The sequence below is a fragment of the Carex rostrata genome, chromosome 2 (genome assembly GCF_964058835.1).
Source record: "Carex rostrata chromosome 2, lpCarRost1.2, whole genome shotgun sequence".
NCBI lineage: Eukaryota > Viridiplantae > Streptophyta > Magnoliopsida > Poales > Cyperaceae > Carex > Carex rostrata.
Window position 1 is genome coordinate 13,111,733 of NC_135919.1, and position 27,112 is coordinate 13,138,844.

The 27,112-nt window shown below is 35.2% G+C and overlaps 4 protein-coding genes across 6 annotated transcripts; 1 reads left to right on the plus strand and 3 right to left on the minus strand.

Moving 5' to 3' along the window:
- Positions 1 to 6,826: 6,826 nt before the first annotated feature.
- On the plus strand, positions 6,827 to 10,808 carry LOC144575932 (ribonuclease III domain-containing protein RNC1, chloroplastic-like). The gene is made up of 6 exons (XM_078326193.1): positions 6,827 to 7,430; positions 8,178 to 8,534; positions 8,986 to 9,190; positions 9,628 to 9,828; positions 10,181 to 10,267; positions 10,405 to 10,808. Exons 1-6 carry the CDS (start codon positions 6,973 to 6,975, stop codon positions 10,720 to 10,722), a joined length of 1,626 nt encoding a protein of 541 aa, XP_078182319.1. The 5' UTR covers positions 6,827 to 6,972; the 3' UTR covers positions 10,723 to 10,808.
- A 475-nt stretch (positions 10,809 to 11,283) lies between these two features.
- Positions 11,284 to 15,375, minus strand: LOC144575941 (FAD-dependent oxidoreductase family protein). 2 transcript variants are annotated; one of them, XM_078326203.1, is made up of 5 exons: positions 14,949 to 15,375; positions 13,551 to 13,832; positions 12,643 to 13,079; positions 11,832 to 11,991; positions 11,284 to 11,589 (listed from the first exon to the last, which is right to left on the minus strand). In XM_078326203.1, exons 1-5 carry the CDS (start codon positions 15,222 to 15,224, stop codon positions 11,476 to 11,478), a joined length of 1,269 nt encoding a protein of 422 aa, XP_078182329.1. In that variant the 5' UTR covers positions 15,225 to 15,375; the 3' UTR covers positions 11,284 to 11,475. The 2 variants fall into 2 exon arrangements, with proteins under 2 accessions (XP_078182329.1, XP_078182339.1); XM_078326213.1 differs by having other exon boundaries at positions 13,584 to 13,832; positions 14,949 to 15,360.
- Positions 15,376 to 16,150: 775 nt separating this feature from the next.
- On the minus strand, positions 16,151 to 19,186 carry LOC144575967 (leucine-rich repeat protein 1-like). The gene is made up of 6 exons (XM_078326243.1): positions 18,663 to 19,186; positions 18,023 to 18,094; positions 17,801 to 17,944; positions 17,270 to 17,341; positions 17,093 to 17,164; positions 16,151 to 16,554 (listed from the first exon to the last, which is right to left on the minus strand). The coding sequence occupies exons 1-6, from the start codon at positions 18,875 to 18,877 to the stop codon at positions 16,485 to 16,487; spliced, it is 645 nt and encodes a 214-aa protein (XP_078182369.1). The 5' UTR covers positions 18,878 to 19,186; the 3' UTR covers positions 16,151 to 16,484.
- A 2,547-nt stretch (positions 19,187 to 21,733) lies between these two features.
- LOC144575901 (myb family transcription factor PHL7-like) lies at positions 21,734 to 26,907 on the minus strand. Of its 2 annotated transcripts, none has more exons than XM_078326161.1 (7): positions 26,477 to 26,907; positions 25,753 to 25,973; positions 24,006 to 24,082; positions 23,851 to 23,893; positions 23,697 to 23,754; positions 22,955 to 23,024; positions 21,734 to 22,380 (listed from the first exon to the last, which is right to left on the minus strand). In XM_078326161.1, the coding sequence occupies exons 2-7, from the start codon at positions 25,961 to 25,963 to the stop codon at positions 21,976 to 21,978; spliced, it is 864 nt and encodes a 287-aa protein (XP_078182287.1). In that variant the 5' UTR covers positions 25,964 to 25,973; positions 26,477 to 26,907; the 3' UTR covers positions 21,734 to 21,975. The 2 variants fall into 2 exon arrangements, with proteins under 2 accessions (XP_078182287.1, XP_078182293.1); XM_078326167.1 differs by having other exon boundaries at positions 25,749 to 25,973; positions 26,477 to 26,835.
- Between the last annotated feature and the right edge of the window lie 205 nt (positions 26,908 to 27,112).

A 27,112-nucleotide genomic window follows, 5' to 3' on the forward strand; every position in this document is an offset into this window, starting at 1 on the left:
GTTGAAATAATACAAAAAAATTATATTATAAATGTGATATATGTACCTAGGGCTAGCAAAAAAATTCGTAGTTCGTGATTGGATTCGGGTTTGATTTGAGTTTAATTCGATTCGAAATGGGTTTGAATTGAAACGAACCAAATCAGGTTCGGTTAGAAATTAATTCAAACCAAACTCAAACCTAGCCTGGTTCGATCGAAATGGGTTCGTGAACTTTTATGGTTTGAATCTCATAATAACATCGGTCGTTCATTTACCTAATGAAATTAGAACTCAAGATTAACTTAGCTGATGCTCTCTCGCTCTCAAATCTCAATAACCTAGTTCTCTCTCCGCCTCTCCCTAACTCACTCTTCCTCTCGCTCTAAAACCTAGCCGACACTCTCGACGACTGGCTGTCTCTCCAGCTGTCACTCCTCTCTCCGACCTAGATGGCTGTCTCTCCTCTCTCTTTGGCCGTCTCTCCTTCGCCTTCTCTATCTTTCGGATTCTCACTTCATTAGATTGTCCGATCGAGGGTTTGATTGAGTGAGCACTCGAGGTACGATTACTTGTTTTACTACATATTTCAGTTCTTGTACTTGATCTTTTTTTACGATTATTTGTTGTGATGTATTTTTTCATGAACAATTTTTCAACTTAAAAACACTCATTTCATACTGGTAAAAGAAAGCCATATAAATTTTGTCCTGCGAGAAAAAATTAATGTATAAACTACAGGTATAACTAGGGCTGCTAAAAAATAATTTAGTTCATGATTCGATTCAGGTTCGATTCAAAAAATGTGTAGTTCACAATTAATTCGATTCAAAACGAATCAAACTAGGTTCGGTTCGAAACTAATTCAAACTAAACTCAAACTTAGGATAAGTTCGATTCGGTTCGATTCGTTGCAACCCCTATATGTACCTATCTAATTACTACAAGAAGATAATTAGATTAACTATTTGCTTTGATTGGTATAGAAATGCAACTGTCTTAATTTTCAAAGTAAAATAACATATAGTCATTAATTATGAGAATCATCGTCTTTATTTGGTAATATTTTTCTCCAAGTGTATAAAAAATTGGGAGACTAACAGTACTCCCCATTCAATCTCCTACCCTGCGCTAAAAGACAAAAAAAAGTACAACGAAGGATCACTAATTGACGCACATGTGCTAATAACCACCAAAGAGCAAGGTTAACGCGATTTTATTAATAGTCAAAACATATAGTATTCATACCTACGAATTTATAATATTCATATTTATTATCTATAATAGTCAAAACTGGAGGGGACCATTAATCTTGGGAACCAGTAACGACCAGGGGGACCGCTGGCGTCTTGTGACAGCCTAGATTGGGGACCGCAACCGTCTGAAAGCGACATTTGCCAAGATTGGGGACCACTACAGCGAATCTATATAGTATTCATATCTAACTAAAGAAGTATTCATACTGACGATTACGAAGTATTCATACATGTTCGAAATAATTTATACAATTCAAAATTCAAAGTCAGATTTATCTCTCTCACCCCACCTCTTCCAAGAAGTATTCATATCTAACATGAAGTATGCATATCTAACAAATGAAGTATTCATATCTAACTAATAAAATATTCATATGTTCTACTTTGACAATCTTTGTTGGGCTAGCATGGACCCCCTCCAATGGTGCACCACGCTCTCCCAGCCGAATCTTGAAGGTGCACCACTCTCTCCTCGCCGGATCTCGACGGTGCACCACGCTCTCCTCGCCGGATCTCGACGGTGCACCCGGGTTAATTAATATCAATTATTAATAACTACTTTTGATAGTTAGGACAAGTTGAGCCGAGAGGACTGTTAAAGGACTATTTCTAGGGAGACAATATCTTTATTCTAAAAAGTTAACTATATTCATGCAAGATCTAGTACATATATTTTCCATCATTTTGTATAGGATGAGATTGTGAACGAGATTTTCTTTTATAACCAAACACGCAAAAATAAATAGCATCGCTAACGGTTTTAGAATAAGTAATCAAGTTAGTATGTGGTGGGGTCTAGAACAGGGACCGAGCCAAAAAAAATGATTAATGGGAGTCAATTTTTGCGAATAATTTTCAGTAATATGAAATGTTAGAGTTTCCTAAATTATACACGTTATATAATAATTAGTTTTTTCTTTGAAAAAAGGAATGTGAATCAATAATATAAACTTTTCACATAAAATATGAGAATCATTTTACATTTTTCATAACATTTTATAATAAAATATATAATAAAAACATATATAACCACTAGTTTTTGAAAAAAATAAAAAAAGGTCAATTATCTGCCCCTGATTTAGAATAGGAATGAACAAAAAAAAATTAAAATAAGTCACAACTATAAAATATATAAACACGGACATATTTTAGTAATCTTTTATAAAAAAAACTTTAAAAAATATATATTTTGAAAAAAAAAGTTGTGCTAGAGATAAACAGTAAAATAAACTAGTACAATAAACTCTAAAAATACATATTTTAACATTTTGACTTCCGTGCATGAATACTGTTTCTAAAGTCTCTGCTTTTCTGAATCCAGCCGTTGAATATTTTTTGGAAACGAATCTCGAAGCAACTCTTTTCAATAACTTTTCTGTACACGCATCTCGAAATATTTTAACGACTGGATTTAAAATAGCAGGGATTTCAGAGTTAATGTAGATTCAATGGGATCGCGGCAGATTTGTATCCACTGAATAAACTAGTACATCACTTTTCCAATACACTATTATTCTTGATTCTTTCTCTTATAAAACATTAGAGATACACGGAGAAATCACTCTAAATTTGTTTTCTCTTAACAAATTAGTGAACTGATGAATAAGAATCAGAGAAGAAGGAGAAGACACAATAAGAGAGATTGAAATTGAAATGTTCGTTTTTGTTGATATAAATTGATGAGGGAAGTCAAGCGGGGTTGGTCCGGTGGATATCTAATCAAAATAAGCTTTATGTTTGTTCAGAACCATCTGATTGGTTACAAAATTCGTGAACATCTGATCCGCATAATTTTTAAAGCATCACACACAAATATTGAAGCAATACATATAAATTATGAATTGAATTGGATGGTTCCGAATAGACACCAAGTCAATTTTGATCCAATGTCCATCACATGCCCCTGCTTCCATTGATGAGAGATTCAAGTGGGTGGGCAAAGGCGTTGCAATGGAGAAGATAAAAACTTGGAAAGAGGCTCAAGATATACTTATGATTTAGATACAACGGCACAACGCGTACTAAAATTTGTATAATTTTGAAAGTCAAACGGTTATCCAGCGAACATATTCAAAACTAACAGTTTGGTTTTCTTTTATAGTTGATGACTACATAATTATTTTCAAATTATGTCAAATTTAGTAAACGACATATCTATATTACAGTTATTATATCTATAATTTTATTTATTTTTATTTAATAGTTATTTTGTTACAACTGTTAAATAAAATAATTGTCAATGTATCTCTTCTCTTTTAAAAAAAATCAGAAATTTCACATGCAAGAGAGAATGCAGTGTTAAAATAAAGAATGGATCATAAATAATTTAAGTCGTTGATTATTAGGATGATGTAAAAGAAAAAATAACGTCTTTTTTTTTCTTGGAATAACATCAGATAGGTTGTAATAAATCTGCTAAAAATTATCTTAGATAACTTAATTATAAATAAAAACATAGATAATTGACTTTACAGTATTATTATTTTCACATTATAAAATTGTGTATATTTCATTACACATGAATTTGACTTCAAAATTCAATAGTTTGTTGAAACGATTCTTAGTGCATAACCGATTGATATGTAAATTAAATTATATAAAATTTGATTATCAAGTTATCTATAATGTCCAATTAACTACCTATAAAGTTATTTTTCAAACTCCAAATTTACTTGAATATTTTTTAAAATTTATTGTTAAGATTGCATAAAAAAACTACTGTAATTGTAATGTAATCCGCATTGATGAAGTAGACGCTAATGCGTGCAACTGCATTGCCATACTTTTCATCCGAAGGAAAAATTATCCAGAATATAATATTTTTTGGTACACTCAGTCCATTCCAATCTTCTTCTTCTTTTTGAAAATTCGTAGGCGATTGTATTGATTAAAAAAAAATACAAACTAGCTATTATACAAGATTAGACAATGAATGTCTGTGAAAACATATAGCTGTAAACAAACAAAAACGCATGCATCATGTGGACACACAATTAATTCATTCTTGCTTGATCAGAGTGATAGGAATCTAAAGATTGTTGTCTCTGTACGTATATTGCAGTCGAAAAGACGCTGAATCCAAACTGGACTGGGAACTGAATCGACCAGGCCAGGACAATCACCAATCAGCCGGAAAGACACTAAATCAAACCGAACTGAGAATTAAATCAACCAGTCCAAAACAGTCACCTTGAAACAGAGTGTGAAGATAAGAGGTAGAAAAAAAGAATACAAGAAGCAACACAAAACATCAAATCAGAAACGAAATGTATATATACACAGATAGAAGACTACTTGCTGTTTCATCATCGAAGAAAAAAAAGGTACCATTACTATCCGTTATGTCTGTCCGATACCGATCTCGAAGAAAAGAGCTCAGCAAGAACCACCATGGTGTTTTGCTTTTCCATATCGCCTCGCGTCGCCCATTTTTCCCACCGCTCTTTTGTCTATTCCAATCTTGTATTATGGATAACATGATATGTTGTGATGTTAGGTCACAACAGCAGAATCAATAGGTAGTAGAAGGCCCACGGGCCCAAGGAAAGGGGCAGTGGGTCCATTTCCTTGGAAATAAACATTCCGATTTTCTTGTTATTTTTTTTAAGTAAATAAACATCTCAATTGGCAAATTCATCCAATGCAAATACCATTGGCTGCATCAGAATCCGAACCAATACACACAGCTTATTTATTATTCGTGTCAAAATATATGACGGTTCGAATTTGAAATCAAAATTTGAGTTATCTCAGGGAGGCGTTTGGTTCGTACTTTTAAACAATAATACCCTGGCATTGTAATTTTCTGGAACTTGATTATCGTGTTTGATAAAATTAAGAAGGAAATAAAGACGGTAATCTTTCATTCCTTGCTATCCTGATAGCAAAAAAAACATGGAATTTTTTCATTCCCGCTCGACGGCAATCTCTCCCGTTCGCTATTTTCTTTTCGCGTACACCTCTCCGACTTCTCTCATATGCTTCTCTCCTCTCAAAGCGCATTCCTCTCCGACATGCTCTTCTGGGTTTGCTATCTTCTACGACGTTCTTCTCTTTTTTCTCGGTGTGCATCTCTCCTCTCCGAGTTGCTCCTCAGTTTGCTCTCTTCTCCGATTCTCTATCTCTCCTGCTTAACTCTTCCTTGTTCGATGTTACCATGTTGATTTCGTCTTCGAATTAACTTGATGGGCTTGGCCTTTTTGAATTTTTCTTTCACGTAATAAGAGCGTCTAGTGTATGAATTTCCCAAGATACTTGATACAGTACCAACTGATGCTGTTGCTTTCTTTGATCTTGATATGCATCCTTGTAGAAATTTCACAGGTTTTGTTCTTTTGCTCAGAAATGCCAATCTTTAAACTTTGTTCATATGCTGAGCATTTAAATTTGTGTCCATTTTGTTCATTGGTTGAATCTTCAACATTTATGCTTGAACGTTATAGAAGAACAAGGATACTAGTACAAATACCTCAAAAATGTTGATTGTTGTGCTAAAAAATGACACTTTGGAGCAATGCCAGTAAATAGTTTTGGTACTGGCACAATCATAATTCCACCAAGCACCCCCACCAATACATCATGTGATTTGATTATTAGCACACCCAGAAAAAAGGGTTTTCATTTTAGTAAATGGTCTGGTTTTTTATTTTTATTTTTATTTTTATGTAAACAGTAACAACTAACAAGTTTACAATTATTTGTTAATTTTGTTCTATTACTTTTATACTGTTAACAACATAATCACATTTTGCATACTGACACAAAATTTATGTAGATTTATGTATATTAATACCAGTACAAGTACTTAAACAGTAACTAGTATCTAGCATCCACAACTGAAATGCTGAAGCGATAGCCATACGTGAACCAAACATGATAATAACACATACTCTGAAATGATATTCCTTAGTATTGTATTTTTTGAAATCTTTCTATTCTGAAATGATCTATAGCGTGAACCAAATGCCCCCTAGGTGATATGAATTAGCTCAAAGATTGAACTTATTGATCCAAATATATAGTTCTTCGTCAAAAGTTTGTATCACCTCGAGTACCTGAGGTATAAATGATAAATCGTAACCATTCTTTTAATTTGCAGGAATCTGAATGCAAACTTTCTATAGTTTCAATAGGCATCGAATTGAGTTTGATATGAATGTAATTAATCTCAATTATCCGTTTTTGTTTTAAATTGCACCTCAATACTTGGGGGTACATACTCTCTCGTTGGGAATTCACGTCCTCCCTGGCACCGTAAAAGAGAATTTTTTAGAATTAATGGATCCGAATCATTCTTTTTAACTTTGCACGAATCTCACAACTCAATAATACTGTCTCGTAACTTTGCACGAATCTCAAAGCTAATAAAAGTAAATTGAAATCTTTTACACATATCGGAGAGGATATTGTTCGGTTGTTCCCTCGTCGGATGGTCGGATGGTCGGAACAGCAATGCACGCTCACGGCTTCAGATAAAAAAGATTGTGATCTAAAGACGTCCATTCTTGATCGGACGGTTTACTGTTTCTATGTTAGGATTCTCTACGAGGCTGGGCAAATAACACGTGTCAGTCCAATGAACGGTTCTGATCTCACGAAATTCCAAAATATCAAAAGAGTCTTATTCCGCTTCTCTCCTCCTCTCCCCCTTATCCGTCTTTTTCTTCCCACCAAAACCTCCATTGATGGCCAGATAAACCCTTCTAGGCTTCTAAACCCCAGAATCAAGCCCGACGAGATGGGTTTTCAATTTGTGATTCAGCCTTCATCTTTCTACCTCGACCAGAAGCTCTTTTTTTCATCCCCAATTGACCTCTCTCTCCCCCCTCTCCACCTCAAACTTCAAAAATCATCTCGCCATTTCCGAATCCAACTCTCAGTAGCCACGGATTCACCCCCACCGCTTCCATCTTCTCCGCAGATACAGCAAGTGCCCCCAAACAGCCCTCAACGGTTGCTCAAAGAGCTAGCCCAGCGAAAGAAAACTGCTTTTCCCAGGAAGAAGATCCCGCCTAGACAATTCATACTGAAACCACCATTAGACGATGCTAAGTTGACGGAGAGATTCTTAAAGAGCCCCCAATTGTCCCTCAAGTCGTTCCCTTTACTTAGCTCGTGCCTCCCGCCTTCACCTTTGAATATTGCGGATAAGACCTGGATCGATGAGTACCTTCTGGAGGCTAAACAAGCCCTTGGGTAATGTATTTCTCAATTTATTTATTTTGCATATACTTTAGGTGTCACTGTTGGTCTTGCACTGGGCTTAACCATAAAATTAACAAAAGGGGAAGGATAATTTGTCAATGGTTATTTAACAATCTTGACAATGGATTTTCAAAAAAATCAATAAATTGAAAATGAATAAAGTAAATTATGGGTATGTTGTTAAACATACTTTCTTTCTTGAAAAAAAAAAGGAAAATACAATAGAACATATAGATAGCCTAACGTTCGAATTTCATGCAATTTAAGCTATCTTTTGTGATGCATGAAGGATTGCTAATTTCAGACCATTGTCATTTCAAGTCACTCGTTAGTTGGTGAAAATACATCAAATCTCATCATATTTTATACACATGATATGTGGATAATATAGATCACGTCTATAATGTTGGGTAATTTCAGCCTATTTTTTAAGATTGTCAAAATAAACAATTCTCAAGTTACCCCTCTTAGAAAACAAAACCAAGAAGCTTTTCATATAGGAAACATCACTAAGCATATTTTCTCCAAAAAAAAGAAATAAGATATAATTTCCAAAATTTTAACCAGACAGAAAATACCATTTTCATTTGATACAGTGCTGACCCACAACAACAGCATCCATCCGTTCTTCACTTCGATTCTCATTTTCTCTATTATGCAGCAGGACTGGTCTTATATACATTATACTTTTGTTAATTCGTACAAGGCACCAGGTTAAGTATTAACTTGTAATAACAGGTACCCCTTACAACCATCTGACCAGCTTGGCGATGACAACCCCGCAAAACATTTTGATACACTCCTCTACCTGGCGTTCCAGCACCCTTCATGCGAGCGATCGAAGGCACGGCACATACGAAATGGGCACTCACGCTTGTCATTTCTAGGTGCAAACGTGATAGAGATGGCACTGGCAGAGTACTTTTTGCAGAGGTACCCGCGGGAATCGCCAGGGCCGATGCGTGAGAGGGTTTACGCGCTGATCGGGAAGAGGTTTTTACCAAAATGGATTAAGGCTGCTAGCTTGCAAAATCTGGTGTTTCCTTATGATGACATCGATAAGTTGACACGAAAGGATAGAGAGCCGCCGGTTAAGTAAGTGACAATTTGTTTTTATTATAGTGTTACAAAATCCAAATTATAAATAACACTTTTAATCCTTTTGATCATCATTTTTTAATGGTTGGTAAGTTATCAAGGAATTTAGCAACCATTTTTCAATGGTTGGTAAGTTATCACGAAACTGAAAAGATGTTTTGGAAACAGCGAACCTTTGAGGTCACTTACAAAAAAAAAATACATATTTGGAAAATTTTAGATACCTTCAGGGATGCTACGTAGCTCATTAAAAGTGCTAAGAGATATGGCTTAATTTTCTTTTCAGGCAGTCACTGCTGCTGCATTTACTAGTTCTTTTTTTTTTGTTTGACTGGTAATAAATTATTGTATACCTTTAGCGAACAATGTGGAGAAGAGTATCCTAGGAGTCGTGCACACTTGAAAACTATTGTTATTTTATTTTTATTTTTTGTTGTTGTCATCATAGGACGGTATTTTGGGCATTGTTTGGAGCGATATTTCTCTGTTTTGGGATGCCAGAGGTGTACCGGGTTATGTTTGAGGCATTTGGCATGGATCCGGATGATGAGAGCTGCCAACCAAAACTTAGGAGGCAGTTAGAGGATGTTGATTATGTTTCAGCTGAGTTTGAAACCAGGCAACTCTCTTGGCAAGATGTCGCTGGATATAGAGTCTCTCTCTCTCTCTCTCTCTCTATGCGTGTGTGTGTGTGTGTGTTTCAAAAGAAGCACTACCATTTCTTTTTTTGGTATATTTAGTTCATACACATAACTGACTCTTCTGTGACTATTTATTTGACCAGTAGCACTATAACCCACAAGTAATTGTAGGAAACTAGGTCAACAAAGAGAACAAAAAATTCATAAAGAAAAGGCATAATGAAAGCCCCAGATAACCACAAACAACATAATAGTCCTAACGCAATTTTATGTAAACAAAAACCTAACAAAAAAGGTTGAAATGTCCAAGAACACGTCAGGACCTAAACTTGATCAAAATTCAGCAAAAATTCATAATAAGATTGCCCACCGAATGCAAGTAACCATTGGCAAGTATTGAGTATCTATATAAGTATTCAACATTGAAGTCCTTCCAATTTCTGCTGCAGCCTCCCCCTGATGCACTCTTTGCGCATCCAAGACTTTTCAGAGCATGTGTCCCTCCTGGCATGCACCGTTTCCGAAACAACATATGGGATTTCGATAACAGACCGAAAATTATGGCATGTTTGGGGTACCCCCGCCCCATGAAAGACAGGATACCTGAAATAACCGAGGCAAGAAATATTGAGCTTGGACTAGGTCTTCAGGTTTGTACATTAATATTTGCAATTCAGATAATAGTCACCATCATATCCATTTATTTTCTCCAATGAACTCTCAACTGTGGAATTTTGCTTTATGTGGCTGATTTAGCTCAATTTATATAACTTATTAAGTCAGCAAAAGTAAAAAAAATTGATCATTGACATCAGTGAGGCCTGTTTTGATGTTGATATGGTGCCCCCAGAAAATTTACCCAAAATAGAGTACTGTATTTTTTGGGTATATAGTAGCATGGAAGCTTCAACTATTGAGTATATTGAACAGCAGGATTTTGACCTGGATTGTTCGCCTCCTTGAAGATGACTCAATTGAATAAACATTCTTTATTCTGTACAGTTATGCTTTCTTCATCCCAGCAAGTACAAGTTTGAGCATCCAAGGTTCTGCTTTGAACGATTGGAGTATGTTGGTCAGAAGATTCAGGTAAAAATCTGTATTCTAAATCATGCAGTTTGAGAACAAATCTAAGATACACGCCTTTTTAGTACTTTTTTGGAACAATGAAGAACAACAACTTGGCAAATGCTGCAACCGTACTTATATGTTGATTTGAATCACAGGATCTTGTGATGGCGGAGAGACTCTTAATGAAACACCTTGATGCCCCTGGGAGATGGTTGCAAGAGAGGCACCGTCGTTTGCTCATGAACAAGTTTTGTGGCAGGTATTTACGGGATCGCCACCTCCATCACCACATAATATTAGATGAGATGGTGCAAGACAGGTTTGAGCACAACCGCCGGTTGAGAAATCCCGCCACCACCGCCGTGCAGCAAGCCATACACGGGCTGTCATACATGGTTTATGGCAAACCTGATGTGCGTAGGTTGATGTTTGAAGTGTTTGATTTTGAGCAAGTACAACCCAAGGAAGTGTGAGAAATTAGTTTTGTTAAACTTCCCTGTAAACAACTGGTTATTGTTGCAAGTGCAAGGGATTCTTGCACATTTTTTCGCCCTCATCAGTGTTTCTTTTCTCTATTGTTTTTGATAGTACAAGATTTAGGTTTTCCCTTTAAGATTATTTCTAAAGACATGTTATAAAGTACTATAGATTCAAAAAAGAAACCTAAAACAAATGAAAATACGGAGCTTGAAGACCGGAAAATAAAGCTATACAACACAGCACTGTCAACTTTTTTTTATATATATTTTTTGCAAGTTCGAACAATTGAAGGGAGCAAGCTTTATTTCCCAAGGAAGTGTGAGAAATTAGTTTTGTTATACTTCCTTGTAAACAACTGGTTATTGTTGCAAGTGCAAGGGATTCTTGCACATTTTTTTTCATCCTCATCAGTGTTTCTTTTCTCTATTGATTTTGATAGTACAAGATTTAGGTTTTCCCTTTAAGATTATTTCTAAAGATATGTTATAAAGAACTTTAGATTCATAAAAGAAACCTAAAACAAATGAAAATACGGAGCTTGAAGACCGGAAAAATAAAGATATACAACACAGCACTGTCAACTTTTTTTTTATATATATTTTTTGCAAGTTCGAACAATGAAGGGAGCAAGCTTCCAAACTCGTTGAATCCATAAAGAAGACTCGGCTGGTCATTTTTTAAATTTTTATTCTATAAATTTCCTCCGCTGCTGTTTCAGGGAGTTAAATATACTTGTAGCCAAGTAATCATCTTATGTACTTCGAAATTACGTGTTCTGCTATAGCCAAACTGGATGTCAGGCCAGGCGATTCTATGCCAAATAAGTTTACCAGTCCGTTTACTCCATGAACATCCTCCCCCTGCACAAAACAGAAAACAAATATGGAAATTAACAAAAGTAACACTTATTTTATCTTCTTTTTGTTTTTATTGTTTTAATGAAGTGCCTTAGAACACCGCATTGAATTAGCTAACTTTTGAACAGAGAGGTCAGAGGTCCAACAATTATTCGATAATTGATATTGTTTTGTTTGAGAAAATAAATTTTACAATTTAGTCATAAAGTTGCTTTGAGAATAGATGATGTTAGAAAGAAATGTACTTGAACAATGAAATCTAGCGGGGCTTGACCACGGCCAGAAATCTTGGGTCTAATCCCAGAATATCCAGGTTCAAGAAATCCATCTTTCAGATTTGGAAAGTATTTTCTTATCTCTCCGTAGAACTTTGCTGACCGATCTGGGTTAACAAAATAATCAAACCTGAAAAAACATAGGTCATTAAAAATGTAACTTCTAACAAAAACATAGCAAATTCATCACTTGGAAAAAAACAACATAGCAATTTAAAGCCAAAATAAGAATAGAGGCACAGCACTAAGTTCAGAAGAGAAAAAGGAGTAGAACTAGGGTGTTCTTAAGCTCACCAAAGTGTTTGGTGAGCTTGACTCCAAAACCCGTCAAATCGGTTTCAAATGACGAATCTGAACCGTTGGAACCCGTCTATTTTACGTGTGATGCATCTACATGTGAATTTTTTTAACTTTCGAATTAGTTTAGTATAAAGTCAATTGGTCAAAATTAGAAAGTTAATAAATTAATTTTAGTGCATTCATTTTTTGAACATGTTTTGACCGCTTGACTTTATACTAAACTAATTCGAAAGTTTAAAAATTTCACATGTAGACGCATCACACGTAAAATAGGCGGGTTCCAACGGTTCGGATTCGTCATTTGAAACCGATTTGATGGATTTTGGAGTCAAGCTCACCAAACACTTTGGTGAGCTTAAGAACACCCTAGTTCTACTCGAGAAAAAGAACACAATGAAGATCTTTACATGTACAACTAATATTGATGCTGTCATTAAGTTTTGCATAATTCAATACAAAAAAATTTACAAAGCACACTTGCCTATTGAGGAAGCATGCCAGGTCATCTATACCGTCAATCCATTCAACATCTGGCCCAAATTTTATGGACCCATTCAAATCTAGTGTGACATGCACACCTATACCACCTTCCTCCGGCAAAGGATATATCAAGCGATAAAAGGGAGGTTTTTTGGTTTGAGCTATGGTGAAGTAGCATCCTCTTGCATAATAGGCATCTGGGACAATACTTGGGCCTAGTCCAAGGAATCTTTTTGCAAGGGGAACTGCACTTAATCCTGCAGAATTTATTATAAGATTTGGGGTTAGCATAAGCTGAGCCTGCAGAAGTGAGTTCCCAGTGTTACTTTCGAGCCCTTTGGTTTCAGAAATGTGAAGGTGTAGCCTGTTATTTTCAACATGACCGCCTACTACAGTTGTGTTGTACGAAATTGTTGTTCCATGGCTTTCTGCTTCTCCCTTGAAAAACAAAAACAAAAAACAGAAATAGCAAGAAGAAAAAAATCCTTTGATCGTCAATAAGTTTCACAAGTAGTAGTACTTGTATCGAAGGATACATTTCACAAAATACAGTGCTGGAGATAAAACTAACAATAGCAACTATTTTCTAAATTTATCCAAAAAGAGAATATGCTTGGCAACTTTTGAAAATAATACAGTTTCACATTACCGAGAATTTTACAGGAAAAGGGAACTTTTATATGGATCTGAGCACTCAAACTATTCTATGCTTTTAAACTTACTTTCATTTAATTATTGCGGTGTCATATTTGATGTAATATTTATCAGTTGTAGCTTGACTAGCATGCACTAGTTGGTACATAACCATAACAGCCATAAAAGCAACCTCATAGTCAAAGACCATAATAAAGACGGAAACAAAAATTAAATAAATAAGAACACAAATCAGAGAGATGCCATTCAAAATACCAACAATGAGAGCATTAGAGAGTGGGAATCCACAATGCCAGAGCTGGGAGAGAGCACGGCCTTGACGCATCTAACTTCAGGCTCCATCTCTACTACTCTAGATGGTTCAATCATTTCAAGATCTTCAACCCCATTTCCTTTCCCTCGTGCAAAAATAGCTTCCAATTTTGGGATCTCGGCATCGCTTGTTGCAACTATGAGCTTGCCAATCCTCTTATGGGGAATCTCTCTCTCAGCACAGTACTTGTAGAGTAGTTCTTTTCCCCTCAAACAAAACCTGGCCTTTGTGATACAAAGCAGTAATGTTAGTTAGCAAATTAGTGGATTTGCTGAACTCATAGAAGAAATGGTGCTTAAAATTGATTTATAATCTTAATACTTCTCTCACATACAAAATTATAGTACCAGAAAACTTTAAATTAAAAGATATTTGTAATATTTTAACTTCATACAATGCTTATCAAGTAGTTGCTCAAAAAGGTTGATAGAGAACTCATCTTAAGTTAGGTTCTTCAAATGGTTGGTCTGTTGAGTTTTTGCATAGCATTCCTAAAAGGGGTATTATAATTTTGCCATAGAAAAGGGATCTTGTTGCATAAGTTATAATTTTATAGTGCACCTCTTACAAAACCTCAAAATAGTATGCATACCCCCACTAAATGGAAGAAAAATAACACACATACATCCGTGAAACATCTGAACTGTAATCTCCTCTTCTTGAAATTATATTAGAAGTATTTGCTCTCTCATCGTTAGTGATGAGAAAGAAAAGGAAGAGAGAACTTAAATGTATTTACAAAAAGGTACTGAAGAGAACAAAGAATATTTTTGATGCCTTCAGGAGATCAACACATATAAAAAAAATTGTGGCATTTGCAGTAGTCTGTAGGATATATTAGAAATTATGAAGGATTGCGTAAACTTGACAATCATCATAAAGATATCTCAAGGGTTTGACCTCCATACTTCCACATTTATGTGATACGAAAAATGATGAGATCCTAATAATTCAACAATGGACCATATACAGCAAATTTAATGGGTTATGGAACAATACTCAAATTGCATAGGATTTGTTTGTTATCCTATTTTTATTCCTTTTCTTATTTTTCACTTAGCAGCACTGCTAAGTTTTAAAAATAAAAATAAAAATCCTTTACTTATTTTAAGCTGTTTGTATTATTAACAACATGCGGGTTACTTTTTTTGGTTGTAAACACGTCCATTAACTTATAATTTAATTTCCGAACTACTTCTGACTTATTCAAAGATATTGTCAGCATATATCATTGTCTTAGTGATTCTCGCTGAGACATTAAACCCATTCATTCAGACTTTGATCAAACACAAACAGAGATCAATTTTGAAAACACTGCAAAAGTGAGGCACAACACAAACCTTGAGGCTATTAGCGGGGTAGTATATACCAGCGTGAATGACCTCGCTATTGCGGGAGCTGGTTCCAGTCCCGAATGAACCGGATGCCTCCAGTACTATGACCTCCCTCCCAGCCATGGCGAGTGCTCGAGCAACGGACAGCCCCACCACGCCAGCGCCGATCACCACCGCATCCGCCTTCTCTCTCGGCGCTCCTTCTACTCTGGGGCTCCCCGACCCAAACCATCGCCTTCCTGCTGCTCTCCAGCTGCTTTGAGCAGCCCGTCGGAGTATCATTATCACGAATTAGGGACTATACTGACCCGGGGGCCGGAGGGGAATTATGGCGTTGGCGTCGAATCAGTGGGAGCTTCTGGGTTAAGCCGGAGACGCTGGTAGGACTTTGAGAAATACTCTGAGTTACTTTCTCCGTTCTAAGCACACGAGTAGAACATGGTGTTTTTTAACTGACCAAAGTTACTCGGTGAGTAACACGAAAAATTTATCGGAATGATGTAGACAATAAATCTAAATCTAAGCCGTTAAAATTTAGTATGACGATGAAAAATAATTATATTATATTAAGATAAAATATAATTTTTTTTTTATCTGTTAATTTTATGCTAAAATAATTTAAAATTTTATAAAATAGATAGATTTAAACGGTTTAAATTTGTCAATCGAAATCATTTTGCACGATTTTAAAACTAAGTTCATTAAGAACTTGATATGCTGAAGAACACCCTAGTTCTACTCCTAATTACCCTGTTCATTCTCTTATAAAAAATATTTTCTCACATCAACTTCAATTGAAATGATAGAGTACGAGTGTACGAGGAAGAAGAGGAAGATGAGATTGAAGAAGAAACGGATGAAGACTTTGTTGGGTATGATTTATTTTTACGGTTTCTAATAGCTTTGAACTAGACTAAGCTGTAACATTATGTATGTTGGCTTTCAAAAAGGCAATGAAAACATACTTCTCATATTGGGCAGTTATTTAAAAATAAAATAAAAAACTCATTGGATGATTCACAATATCTTAGAAAATATAAAGAGTTATATAACTTTTCTCTATCCCAATAAAAAAGGGAGAGAGCATTTCTGATTATCGGACGGTCAAAATACCAGGGATGAAAATGCTCAGGACGGCATAAATCATTTCTTTTTAATCAATAGCTTTAACGAGTGATGACAATGCAAAGAACCAAACACAGCCACTATTTACAAATAGCCGAGTATTGTAATTTGCAAAAGGCACATAGAAGAAAGCAAGAGAATCATTCACAATAACCCTTTACATGAATTTGCCATGTCGACAATACATACCTTTTCGCTATTACAAATAGCAAACCTTCTTTTTTCATAATAACTTGACACAGGGTCGATCTATGGTTTAATAAACATGAACCAGTGACTTTCACAAATAAAGGTTAACACAAGACAACTTGGGCTTAATTACTAAAATTATATGTTACCATAAAATATAACTAGAACAAGGACTTCTCTATAACTGCAGTTTCACAGGGAAGTGTCGACCATAGTGAAGAACAGAATTTAGCAATTAGTATCATATACCGCTAGTCCTTGCAACTCGGGGCCTTCCAACCGAGGATTGTTTTCAAAGCTGTTCAATCAACATAAAGATAATGATATGACTAATAAAAGTATTTAACCCATAATTTTGCAAAAAAACCTACAAATTTACCCAAATTGCACGGACACCTATTGTTGTAGTATTGCAAAAACATTTACAATATTCACGAAGAAAATCAGATTAGTAATTAACTCAGTAATTTCAGCTCAAAATTAAATATTCTAATATAAAACCACGGATGTCTATATTAAGTTATAACTAAAATTGGGATAATAATGATGTTTATCATGGAATTCATCAACTAACCATATATTGTAATGTTTTTACGGAGTTTTATCTTGCACAGTTTAAGGAAATATCATTTAAGGTGATTTAGCTACATACAGGACATTATTTGTTTGCATTTATTATGTCGCTCCCTATTTTAGTTTTCTTATCAGGCAAGTATTGCAAGTATTCTGTGTAGGCCCTGGATCATACTAATGAGAAGCCCAAATTGTAAATTCCTTTTCTTTATTTGACATTCCACATTAAATAATGTAAACACGAATGAGGAAGTAGAAATTACTTGGTCAAGGGAATATGCTCAAAAGGTCCGGTGGTAGGAATTGTTCCACATAGATCATTGCTCGACACGTCACTGAAAACCAAAATCAAGATCAGTTTTCCTCTTTAGCAACCAAGAGAAAATGTAAAACAGCACAACTAGACAAATGTAACCCAGAATTACTGCAACAGCACTTACATGACTTTGAGACTAGAAATTCCTGTCAGCTCCCTTGGAATTGGTCCAGTCAACCGATTATCATTTAGCCGCCTATAAATCAATATAGCAAATTTTTGCATAATTAAAATATCAAACCAAAATTACTAGTATATCAATTGGAGCTTGTCTGGTCATTAGACCCATATATACTAGTATGGGGATTTTGTCAATTCCAACCCAAAAAAGTAGTGCTCTAATAACTATTCTAGATGCCAAATAAGAATTAAAAAAACTAAGAATACAGGAACATGATAGCAATTTTTGCTATATCTAAACAAGCTTGGGTTAGTCAGTATATTTCAGGCAATTCTCTACCTTCCAATTTGCCACTATTATAAGCTTAACTAATATTTACACTAATTTTACACTATGCATTGATTTGCCAAACAACTGCTAAAGGTGTTCAAAAAGATTTAGGCCTGAAAGCTGAAAGACATTTGAATACTTCACATACCTAAATAAGTGTTTATCTCGAAAAGAAGTAAATAAGATGGTCGGAAATAAACTCACAAGAAAACAAGGGATTTCAATCTCCCAAGGGATGGGGGTACAGTTCCCGAAATATTGTTCTTGTACAAGTCAAGGCTAATAAGATTTTTCAAGTTACCAAGTTCAGACGGAATCGTTCCTTGAATGTTATTTTTGTAAAGTTCCCTGCAAAAGAAAACAAATGACTAAAAATACTAGGAACAAAAGAAAGAAAAAATTATAAATTAACTAAGAAGAGCTTACAGGTACTGCAGATGTTCAAGCTTCCCAAGTTGAGGTACCAAATTGCCGGATAAGTTTAAGTTACCGAGGTCTCTGTTAAAGAAGGATGTTATAAAACTATTTAAAAATTTAAATAGCATTCTAAAAATTGACCAAATTTTAGGCAAGGAGAAGATACAAAACTTAGATCAGCAGCAAGCCAGGCATAGAACAATGAAATACAAAAATGAGTTCCTTGGTAAGATAACAGTCATTACTTGTAGTTGTTCTAGAGCTAATTTTTCCCCACAAGCTTAATCACCTGTCCAACCAACTTAACTGTCTGGCATGTAGATTACAATTAGATCCTCAAAATCAAACTGTTTAGATTGGGTCCGTGTGCTGCACTGTAAGCATGCTAAAGTAGTCAAATTATTTACAGAGTCCATTCCCAAACAATTTTTTTCAGATTTCGGCTGTCTGGTTAGAAGTTTAGTTCTCTTTTTGTGATTGGCCACACGTCCATACGAAATACAAAAATTATACAGCAATTTATAAATAAAGTGATTTGATTAAATTAACGCCATAATCAACGCTAAATATCGACTTCAAACCACCACCGTCATAAACGTGCCCTCACGGACCGCGACACGGATAAACTGAGAACGATCTTGCAACTTACAAGCGAGTCACGTGGTTGTCACGGTCACAGGTGACGTGGAACCAGGTGCAAGGGTTGACGAGAGTGGGATCCCAGCTTTGGAGCACGCCGCCTGGATCTGACAAGCTCCCCCTCAGCGCCGACAGAGCATCTCCCTCTGAGTTCGCCGTCGCCGCCACGAATAGCGCGGCCACTAGGGTTAGGGTTGTGGCGAAAACGGTGCTTCTGGTGGCCATTGCTCTTCTCGCCTCGGGCAGATCGAGGTGAGCTTGTGATTGGTTGAATCAGAAAGAAAAAATAGAGGGATCCGAAGTGCCAGATCGTTTTCCACTTGAACACTTCTACGAAGAGATTCAAAAGAGGAGCGTCGAAAGATGATTGCCTAAAATTTATTAATTACATCCTGAACCAGTAAGGAAATGCCACGTAGTCTATTCTGTAGAATCTGTACGTTCGGAAAGATAAAACCCACTAAGTAGAGTAGACGAAGGTCGCTTTACTCTCTTATAACTCGCTAGTCGCTTGCAAAGTTGCAATACTATTTTACAGAATCGACATTTACCGTGTATTTCTTTATCGTTAGTACCTGGGTAACAATTCATAGAGAACAGAAGTTTTCAAATGTTTGATACCGCTACATGGGTGTGTATTGAGAAATAGTCACAGTAGATAATTCCAGCAGTGGTAATTGAAAGTCAGCAGAATTTGCCGCTCAAGTGGAGTGTGAAATCTAAGTAATTTCTCCGTCTGTACTCTGTACCAAATCCAAGGAAAATTTAGACAATGTACTTTTCTTTTCTTTAATATCTTAAAGAGTGAGTCTATGGTACTATGCATATCACGGGTTGTTACTGTGCTACGGCTTTATATTTGAGTTTTCAAATCCTAACAGTCGATCCGAATCGTTCATCTTGTTCTCCATATTAATATGTGTTTGGAGACCAAATTTTACATTTTTTGAAATTTTTTTACTATTTTTTTAGATATTTAGAAAATCACTTGATCTGAAAATTCTGGACCATCCAAAAACAGTGATATTCAATCAATCTAAAAAAATAGTAAAAAAATTTCAAAAAATGTAAAATTTGGTCTCCAAATACATATTAATATGGAGAACAAGATGAACGGTTCGGATCGACCGTTAGGATTTGAAAACTCAAATATAGAGCCGTAGCACGATAACAAATCGTAATATGCATAGTACCATAGACTCACTCTATCTTAAATCAACACTTCATAAACAAAGATGAGTTTTAAAAAAAAATTGTCTCTGCCGTATTCACTGTCAACCGTTCCATTTAAAAAAAAAAAATTTTGATCGAATAATAATAATATTTTTATTTCCTTATTTTCATTTAAAATATGCTTGGTGTGTCTAATATACAATGAGGTTTTCAGAGTGATACGACTCTTTTTTGTGATTGCTTAGCAGAAATTTTCAAGCAGTTATTTTTTACTGTTCTTCAATATACACATTTTATATATTTAAAAAATATTTATTTCTAATCAGTATATGAAAAAAAAGATTGATTGAAATTGTCTTAAAACTTGACATTTTTTTGATAAATAGCTTTAATATATTCATGTTAAAAATGTAACATAACTAAAAGAAAAAAAGATGAATATAAAACAAATAGAAAGAATCTTTGAATGTATTTACATTGATGACGACCATTTATATTCATGCATTCTTTCCCTTGAAATAAAAGAAGTCCTTTAATAAGAGCTAAAATACAGAGTTGTATAATAGTCATCGAGAGAGAAAATCGCCGATCGATCAACGCTGCATTAACACGAAATATTGATGTGTCATGTATAATTTGTTAATATGAATTTTCATACACTGAAATGGTGAATTTTGGAAAAAAAAAAATCAAATTTGTATATGATTCGCTCTTTTTTATAGATGCACACATGAATTTTGATGTCCCGAAAAGAAGTTAATCCTACAAAATTTTATGCATCCTAAAGTGTACTAGCAAAATACAGCACACATCAATATTTATGTTAACGTCTGAACGATCGTTCCTTCGACAATAAATTTCATTTTCATATTAATTTTTTTTTTTAGGGGAAAAGCCCGTAGGCATTGATCATTTAAATAAAGGCTGTTCAAAATTACAGAATAAGTAAATTGCTGAAAATGGAAAGCAAATACCAGTAAAGCTAGAAAATTAACTAGGAACTTAAAACTAGAAATTGCAATTGAAATTAGAAGGTTTGAAAACTAAAAAATTAAAATGTGCGACACTTAAAGTTTAATTCTACTGAAGTTACACTTTGACCGCTTCCATCCTGACTTCCGATTAGCTTGCAATTTGGAAGAAAGTCACATCCAGTTGATTGCTGATGTCCTTATTCGAATTTAGCAGATGCTGTGGTATTTCCAATGTCTGTTGCTTGGACCTTCTTGACCAGTTTGCTAGGCTGTGGGGGCCTTTCAGCGCTTCCCGAGTCACATATCTGATTGACAGGAGTTCTCGAGCTTCGTTTACCAGTACTGCACATTCTGCTACCGTTTGTGCTGCTGCCCAAGACGGTAGGCCATTAACAGAATTTGCGTTGATGGCTTTCACCACTACCTTGCAATCCGAAAAAATGACCAGCCTGACCCCTGAATTTCCAAATACCCTCTGTTTGATCATTTGCACTACTTTTAGTATGGTTATTGCCTTACACACAGGAGAGATGTACCTTCTAATTTTTGTCAAGATTGATTTTACCAACAGGATTAGACTAAACACCGCAATTTACCTCATATTTTTGTTTAACTTCTAGAAGTGTCCGAGCTATGCATATTAAAAACCATGCTGAAGTTATAATGTCAATTTTACATAAAATCGCCTGAAAATTAAAAACCCATCTCATATTAACAGTCAGTGTTTTGTAAGTTACCTTTTCCAAGTTGTGGTTGGATTCACAAAGGATTATACTTTTATAAATTACATCAGAAATGAAAAATGAAGATGACATCAGAATAATATCATCAGCTATTACTGGAGTAACGATTACAGAATTATATTTACTTACATAACAGGGCGTCAATGAAAATAATCAAAACAAGCATCGAAAGGACACTCTCTGAAACCTACTGGTCATCCAAATAATATATTCACAAGTAGTGTTCTTCACTATCTCGGACCCTCCCGACACACACATTGCACTCCATACAAAACACCTCTATAGAACTATCATAGAAATCATTGTAGAAGGAATCCTTGTTAACAAACCCCCCCCCCCCCCCCCCCCCCCCGCCTCCCCTCAATCTTTTTGCGGTATGAATTGTGTGGCAAATAGTAACAAAAAGAAAATATATGACATGGAAAGAAAATATTTAACCACCATGATTGATGTTATCAGTTAACACTTTGGCTGACCCCACATTGGTACCATTATCCTCCCCTTTGAACTGAATTCCTTCTTCGAATCCAAAACTAACAACATTTCTTTCATGAAATTCATGATCCCATGTGCCAAAAAAGTCTGACTTGAGTTCGGGCTGAGTCAGTTCATGAGTTGGCAGGTCTGGTGTCTTGTCAGCTAGTCTTGGTTTTTTTAAAGAAGGCGGTGAAGGATCCAAATAGTCATTAGAAATCGGTGCATTAACTATGGGTTCTGAAGGCTTTAGGTTATCTTCTGATGAGGCAGCTAGCGCACTGCCTAGCCTTTGTTGTTCTTCTATTATCATTTGTAAGTACCTCCCCTGTGCTTCTATTCTTAGCTGTAACTGCTTTTGCACCTGATAGTTGAAGAAAGAAATTAGATCTAATATGAGATAACTATTGTGCTTTTTACCAAAGGAAAATGGTCCCATCATTATCAATTTGGAAAAGACAGCCACTTTTTGTGGCTTTCGCAAAATACATCATATGCAAAATTAGTACTGGGGCCATAAAACAAGGACCTTGTTAACTTTTATTCGATAATCCCAACACATCATGCATCCCATAGATAACTCAAAATAGAATATAAAGATAATTTTCCCTTCTTAATTAAAATCCCTTGATTTCAGTTTCTTCTTTTCGATTGTTCTTTGGATTGCCTTTCTATAACCCTAAATCATATATTTAGTTGGACAAAAAATTAGGGGAACAAAACAATGGCTTTGTACAAAGACAACGGAAGGGACATATTTGTTAAAGAAAAGTGAAGCAATTGTAGAGACAAAAACAAAACATAAAGATGATCCCTTCTTCATTTAGAAAAGGGTTCTTCTTGCAAATATCAAAAAATGTGAGGGTGATTTCTGGTAAAATAGATATATAATGAGTGAATTTTTAATAACTTGAAAAAAAGTAAGTGAAAAGGCAAACCTCAAGCTGTTCATGCAGCCGCTTCTGTACCTCCATCTGCATCTTCAGAGCTTCGCTGATTTGTACTCCTCTGTCATGCCAGAAAATCATCAACAACGAATAGAGAATTTTCAAATAGTCTTACTTAACATGCAAAAACTATACTATCATATCGGTTAAGAGTCAGATAACTTTATAATGATTCCAGGCAATGATTCCAGGCACAAAGGTGAAATATCTCATATTCCAAATCATGGGAAATTAAATATGTATTATCATATCAGTTAAGAGTCAGATAACTTATAATGATTCCAGGCATGAAGGTGAAATATCTCATATTCCAAATCATGGGAAATTAAATATGTATGGCCCTCCCCTGAATATTATCAAAGGAACCAAATTCACACCTCTTGGTTCCCCAGAGGAGGATAGAATAGGTAGAAAGGAGGGGTTTGTTTGGGAATTGTTTGAAGTGATAGGACAAGGCAAGCTGTACAGGGGGCATTTTACAATTTCTATGAAAGCATCCTAGATATTAATAACGTTCTGTAAGGATGCCCCATTACTTTGTTGTTATCTCCAGAATAAATGCTATATTATTACATTTTGGAGTTGTGGGTAAAACTTTCTCCTTCAGAAAAAGACAGCATCATTTTGTTGTCTTCTCAATGATATAATTTTGGCATTTTGAAGAGGTGAAAGTGAAAAATTTATCCCTCAGAAATAAATAGCATAAAGGATGAAAGATGTCATATGGTCTTACGGTTCAGAGTCCATTGTAGAAAGATCATCTCCCATATCTTTCTTATCTTCCTTTGAACCTACATAGGAAAACAAGATTTCGGACTAATAAAAACATTATTATCAATAGAACCTTAAAAGTCAAACATAGAACGATATGCAAATTAGACACTTACCATCAGCAGGAGACTCAGGTAAATACTTTGCTAGACGGTATTTCTGTAAAAGCAATAAAAAGGGTATTATAATAAAATGTGTTATCATGGATTAACAAACAAATTATAAATAAATACTTCAAAACATATTCAGGGAAGTCCTAATAGTCTAATACCTGTAGATGGCTCTTGACATGATATATTGTGATACCCGGTACACCCATCACTGTCAAAACACCTTTAGGGGTAGCTCCTAACAAATAGGTACACTTATATATCAGATATATAAATGAGTCTATACCTTGTTCAACAATATTAATACAAATTATAAAACAACATAATTCAAAACCAAATTATCAGGTAATGGACTGCTCTGCACAAGCCAACATGATAGTGGTACCAACTTAGTATAAAGTTAGTATATATTTAAGAGATAAAAAATCCAAATGATACTTAAGTCTAAATTGCACAGCTGTATTGAAAAAAGGAGGATCTGTTGACAATTATTGACCCTGACCATTTTGACAGCAGTAAGCGTTGGAACCAGGGATGTGAAAAAAATAGTCTACGCGTATGTGTGCTGTTTGTTTGTTCAAAAAAATTGCCCCCTTCACCCCTAGAATTCAATACATGCTCAACTGAAGTAAAACTAATCATAATGCATTACAAACAAGAATACTGTATTCTAACACCCAAATTGGAAATTACATACAAACTTAGAATTTTCACAGAAAACGATATAACAAATGATGAACTATTAACCTTGAAAGCTTGAACATTCTTGAATTTTTTTTTTTTCAGATAAACCAGTTCATTGTATTTGTTTATTTTTTTTGTGATAAGGGAGGACTTTGGGAGAGCACTCTAAACTGACACCCTTATTTATCTTTCTCTGATTGCTTCACTATTAAAGAAATTGAAACTGGGCCGACATAAAGCAAATATTGGAGTATACTTTTTGTGCAATCGAGAAATTGAAAACTAGATTTTATTGTGGGTAGGAGGGGTCTGGCGGAGCTTGGTGATAACAAGAAAACCTCTGAACTCGACAAGACATATATGGAAATTTTGGAGTGTGTGTGTGTGTGTGGGGGGGGGGGGGGGGGGGGGGCTCCACCCCGGACAACTGTCATAACAAAGGCTTAAGTTGAAATTTAACATCTTAGAGATGAAATCTATACAATACATAGATCAAACATATAACATCATGAATGATGAAATTCAGTGTATGCATCACCAACTTACAGTTCATTGACCTATTTAAAGTTTTACATGGTCTGAACTTTATGACCCATGATGCATTATTAAATTATGCTCAAGTTGTGGAACTTAGATAGTTAGGCTACATGTGTCCAACAAATTGTCTGTAAAACTAGTTCTTTTGGATTACTACTTTTGGAAAAACTTTGACAAATAGTCAAGATTGTCAAGTTATTACATTGTCAAGGGATCTTAACTATCACAAAGAAGGGTAAAAGATAGACCATCAGGCATTGGAAAATTCTATACCACAATCGCATTATTGGTTGGTACAATTTTGGCATTAGTGAGTAGGCAAAAATTACAAATGTTTCTATACTCTTAACTAGTGTATTTACACAAGAAGTGTGCTACAACAAGATTTGAAAAACTAAATTCAGCTATTGGACAATCTGTACCGGCCAATGTGGAGCTGGTTGGTACCAATGCAGACTGGACCATACTGGTTCAGTGATAAGTAACAAGAAGTTTATGGTTTTACTTCAGGTGTATAGATCTTGAAACTGGTTGGTACCAATGCAGACTGGACCATAATGGTCCAGTGATAAGTAACAAGAAGTTTATGGTTTTACTTCAAGTGTATAGATGTTGTTTATATATGGTATCAGAACTGATTTCAAATATAACAATAATTATTGAAACAGCAAATACAAAAATACCCACTATCAGGACCACCGAGCTGGGTAATGGCATCAACAAATCGGTCGTGAAGATCTGATGTCCATCTGAGCCGTTGTTTCCCACTTCCACTTGGATTGATTGGATTAATTACATTTGATCCACCCAATACAGATCCAACATTACTAGGTTGGTCGCTGCCTTGGGCCTTGTGAGAGATGAAAGGTACACTCGGGAATTTCTTTGTATGAAACATTTTGATAAATCTGCAACATGACATAAATCGTATATAACGTAGATAAGCAAAAAGTATCAAAATTAACTAGAATGGATCAGCAATTAAGCATAGAAGACAATTGGCAGTTCATACCAATTACCATGTTTCTACAAACTCGTACGGAGAGACAAATTCTTATACAAATATTATATAAATATATATATATATACTTAAAATTATGAAATAGTGACATAATACATATCGCAAGAAACTCAGCATGTACAATTACTAATGAACACGACATAAATGATTCCACGCTATCAGGTAAAACATTTCTTTGTTACTTAATGACTATTTGTTCAATTCAGCTCATCGTCTCCATTCACCATGCGGGTTCAATTTTTTTTATTTTAAACAAAAAAAAAGACTTGAGATACTAATAACAAAGGTATCAAAATCAAATCACAACTCTCTCCTCCTTTCCTAATTAAAACGTTTACTTAAACCTGTAAAGGGGAATAGAAACAGGAGATTTGTTTTTATCAAACTCACCACTCAAACAAGCACCACAAACTGCTCTTCACATCAAGCTCGCATCAAAATCACTGGGATAACAGAAAGAGTATGGAAATCACTGGTGATAGAAAGAGGGGGAGAGAGACAGCTGGTCCCGAGGAAGAAGTACTGATTCCCAAAACAGAAATTGGAATTAAAAGCGTACTGGAAGTGGAATTAATGCGTTGGGCCAGGGTTTCTAGGTTTCTAGGCAGAGTCAAAGGGAGAGGCCAAGAACGGAAAGGAGCAGGTGAGGTGAGAGTGCGTAATGGGGTAAAAGGTGAGTTCTTGAAAAGAATCCAACCAAGCGGAGAAATCGAGAGACAGATTGATGCCTAGGGTTTAGTTTATTAGCCTTTGAGTCACTGAGCAGTGACCATCTTTTCTCTATTTCTGAAAATAACTAGTGACCTACTGGCTTGCTCCTTGAATGGAATCTTACTTCTTTTTTCATCCATGATCCATCCCTACTTTTCAAGTGAATTTCAAAATTCTATATCGAGATAATACTCTGATGAAATAAAAATGGAAGTATCAAATATGGTGAGCACTTTATTTTTTTTTAAAGGTTGCTATTATTTGGAGCTAATAGTTTATAGATAGAGTTCTTCTGACAAAGTTTTTCTGCCAATG